Genomic DNA, 3934 nt, shown 5'->3' on the forward strand with positions numbered 1-3934 from the left:
GTCGTAGCTTTCTAGCAGCACGATAGCTTCCAACTCCTCTTGTTTGTTTCCCATGCTGCGTGCGTTTGTATAGAGGGATTTCATCTGAGCTGTCGGCCTCATCACCTTCATAGCAGAAGACCCCTCGTTTCCCTTGAGGTGTTTCACAGGCTTTTCCTTGTTGGTTCCTACTACCTCAGGAGCCTCCGGCTCACCTCCGCCAGACTTCAACTTCGCTGCAGCGCCCCCTGGCACACTGCTGGGCAACGGGTTGAGGGCTCATACTAGCCCCCAGTCCCTCTAACCCTTGTGTATCATCCCCTAGCCTGTCGCTGGCAAGCCCAATAGGTTCCCCTTCCCCCTTCACATCTAGTTTAAAGCCCTGTCAATGAGCCCCACAAGCTCCTGGGCAAAGACCCTCTTCCCCCTTTGAGAAAGCTGGCTCCCATTTGACGCCAGCAAGCCCGGTGCCATGTAGACCATCCCATGGTCAAAGAACCCAAAGTTGTGGCGGCGACACCAGTTGCGAAGCCACGTGTTAATAGATTGAGTCTGCCTGTATTGCCCAGTGTCTCTGCCCACCACTGGAAGGAGCGAGGAAAAAATAACCTGTGCTCCAGATCCCTTCACTAACCACCCCAAGGCTTTGAATTCTTTTTTGATCACCCTTGGGCTACTTACTGCAACTTCATCAGCACCCACATGGAAGAGCAGTAAGGGAATACATGATAATTCAAAGCGAATAAAAATTGCTGGTGAGCTACCTCAGATGTCAAGGTATATTACTTACTGCCCTCCAGGAATACCTTGCACTTACAATATTCATGAACTTCTTGGACTATTCTAAATCCAGCAGCAACACAATTTTGTCCAACAAATGCCCGTTGAGTTCATCAGTAGACTGACAAAATAAAAAATACTTGAACACTACTTAAAATGTTTATTTTACATATCCTTTTTTTCGTTCTACTTACTTAAAACAATAAATATTTAACAAAGTTCCATAATAGCAGTACTCCTAAATACAGATGTTATTCCATTCCATGGCCTCTTGACTCTATTACACTAATATTTATGAATGTTTACTATTTCGTTTCTTTTCTAAAATTATATGAAAAAAGTTTCAACAAATCCAAAATAAGATACCTTTTTCTAGCAAAATAATCCACAATATAAAGATGGTTTGTTAGCTGTATTTTTCTTAACTACAGGAATATGAAAGTTTCCCTTCAAACTAGATTCTCATTAAAAATAAAAACAAAGCCCACAAAATTTGAAGCCGAAAGACATCTGTAATATTGATAATTATGAAAAAAAGGCACTGGTTGTACAAATCTGTATTTCTGCTAATATATATATATATAAAAAAAAAAAAAGTTCTTTGCATGTATACCTGTACAGATAACGTTCTATTTTCTGAACTTCTGCTACAGGTTCCTCTTCATCAAAAATCTCTCGTGCTTGAAACTTTCGGTCTTGTAAGTCATAAAGCATCACAACAAGCAAGCTGGTTAATTCATCTGGCTGCAACAGAAAAGCAACTGGATAGAGAAAGTGACACAAAGCATACCTTACTTCTGCAAAAAGATCCATATCAAACAGCAGTCTCCCATGTAAGAGGCATCAAAAACTCCCAATGAAACGCTTATTTGTAAGAGTATGAAAGTAATTCCTCATGGGGAGTTAGTAAAACACTCAGGAATTTTTTAAAAACTCAAATATACATCTTAAAAGTTATTTAGCTTATAGAAATTAAAAACATTCTCCATACACACAGATAATATACTACATTTTAATAACATTTAACGTTATCAGAATTTAAACTCTGAAATTATTTTCTTCTCGTAAAGTAGTTCCTCGAATAGCTAAGCTAACAAAAACTTCTTGTCTATCAATTTGTCTCTTGTGGGATTCTTTGGTATATAACAACCAATAAGCTCAGTTATAACAACCATTCTGCAGTTAGGACATATGTAAATCCTCCTTCCCATGTCTAAACATTGAAAACAGGGAGCATCTCTTTCTTAGGGACAGTAATTAACAGCACATCAGTTACTCTTCTCTACCTCTTTTCATTAAATTCCTACAGTTATTATGCTTTTGAAAATTATTACCTTCTCACAAATATGGCCAAAATTAGCTCAAAAACTCAGGTTTTTAGGGAAATACCACCAAACACAAAATGTTACCATGTAAGTCTTACTTCCTTACAAAAAACAGCCAAAACTCAAATGTATTAAATCATTTGCCTGCTCACATCAATCTCCATGAATAACATCAGTTCAAATTCATCTTGTAATTTTCAAAGGCATCAAAGACTAAACTGGAAGGAATAGCAGATTACTCTGCCAGCTCTTTTTTCTTTTCATGTTGAATCAGGAAAGCACACAGAGAGAGTAAACTGGACTTATTTTTGCCAGTAAAAGTACAATATTTGTATACAATACAGTTTGCCCAGGAAATGAAATATGGGTTCCATGCATTCTTTTTCCTGATGGGGTTCACTCCATGCTTTCCAATTCCCAGGGACAGGAAGGGAACATGACTTTCTTCCCCACTCACATGGGGACACAGCAGGGAAGGAAAGCACATAGACATGGACTGGCTCACGGAAAACATTGCTGATCAAGTATTACACTGCAGTAAGCATTATGGTTCACTCTCCTACCTTCTTTCTTCGAAGGTTTTGATTCCCAGCAGTAAGGTACGACAAGAATCTCACAAACAACATATCAAGCACCTTAGAGATTGATGCTTTAGACAACTAACTAAAACAGACAGTGATATTTCAGTCTTAGGCTACCATATAGATCAAAACAACAAATGTTGTTTTGAAGGAAGTTGCAGAATCCTCAGAAAATATTCTAATTGCATCAACTCAGAAAATACAAAATTTATTTCCTCACAAAAATGTTCGCTTACTATTGACTGGCACGGGTAAGCACAACTGTCTAACAATATTTCTTCAAGGAGATCTTGATCTGCAAAAAAAGAAAATATTGGTAAGTTGTGCTATGAAATCGACAAGATTCTGTGAAAGAAGAAAAACATATAAATCACTAAAGAAAAAGCTGAAAGTTTAACCATCACGAAAATTAAGGGCAAATTCAATCACAAACAGTAGCATCTCTAAATAAGTATAATTCCCTTACACGAAAAAAGTATAGAGTTTAAATGTTTGATTTCACAAAACGCTAACAACACTTAAATGTATTTCAATATTTGCGGGATAAGAGCAGTCTAGTAGTAACTTGTAGTTTAACAAAAAAAATTCCCCAGATCTCTGCTGTCAGGCAGCAACTAAACACTTGGTTTTTCCATATTTTTGCTGCTGCATCATTTCTGTTGGCAATTCTCGGAAAAATTTCGTACTTACATTTTAGAGCATTGAAAGCCAGTTCATAAGATACACGCTGGGAATACTCGTCTTTAAAAGTCAGCAAGCGAGATACTGAGTCATCACCATACCGCACCAATATTCTGTCCTTATGCTTTTCAGTATGAATGCCTTGAAAAATCTTAGCTGCGTTTATGTATACGGAGTCATGATAGCCATTCTTCTCAATCAGAGTCATTGTTCTTTTTTCAACAGATCCTTTTTCATCTGAAATTTTCATTTCACTCAAGTCTGAAGTATCATTTGTAATATCCTCATGTAAAGACACCGAGTTACTTTTAGAACCTGGCATTTTTCCAGTTGCTGATTGTCTAACTGCAACTCACAATCCTGCTGCCTCTGCAAAAAACAAAGTTTGTACTGAATTATGAAATACACTTTTCCCTTCATTTTGAGATTTTTCAATAGAATTTATTTTCTTTTTAGGCTCTAATCCTGGAAATACATATATACATATATCATCTATACTTCTATAAGTCTATCACCTTACATATAGTAGAGAAATATTTGTAATAATTTTCTTACCTTATTTATTTTCACTAATGCAGATATAAAGAC

The 3934-nt window shown here is 36.8% G+C and overlaps 1 protein-coding gene across 1 annotated transcript in view; it reads right to left on the reverse strand.

Moving 5' to 3' along the window:
• NSUN7 (NOP2/Sun RNA methyltransferase family member 7) overlaps window positions 1-3668 on the reverse strand; it is a 19410-nt gene extending 15742 nt beyond the window's left edge. Inside the window, exons 1-3 of the mRNA XM_009641294.1 lie at window positions 3356-3668; window positions 2902-2960; window positions 1373-1503 (exon numbers count right to left, since the gene is read on the reverse strand). Coding sequence (XP_009639589.1) covers window positions 1373-1503; window positions 2902-2960; window positions 3356-3668 — 503 coding nt within the window. The remainder of the gene's footprint in view (window positions 1-1372; window positions 1504-2901; window positions 2961-3355) is intronic.
• Window positions 3669-3934: the final 266 nt, after the last annotated feature.

The sequence above is a fragment of the Egretta garzetta genome, unplaced genomic scaffold, assembly GCF_000687185.1.
Source record: "Egretta garzetta isolate BGI_Z169 unplaced genomic scaffold, ASM68718v1 scaffold256, whole genome shotgun sequence".
NCBI classification, from domain to species: Eukaryota; Metazoa; Chordata; class Aves; order Pelecaniformes; family Ardeidae; genus Egretta; species Egretta garzetta.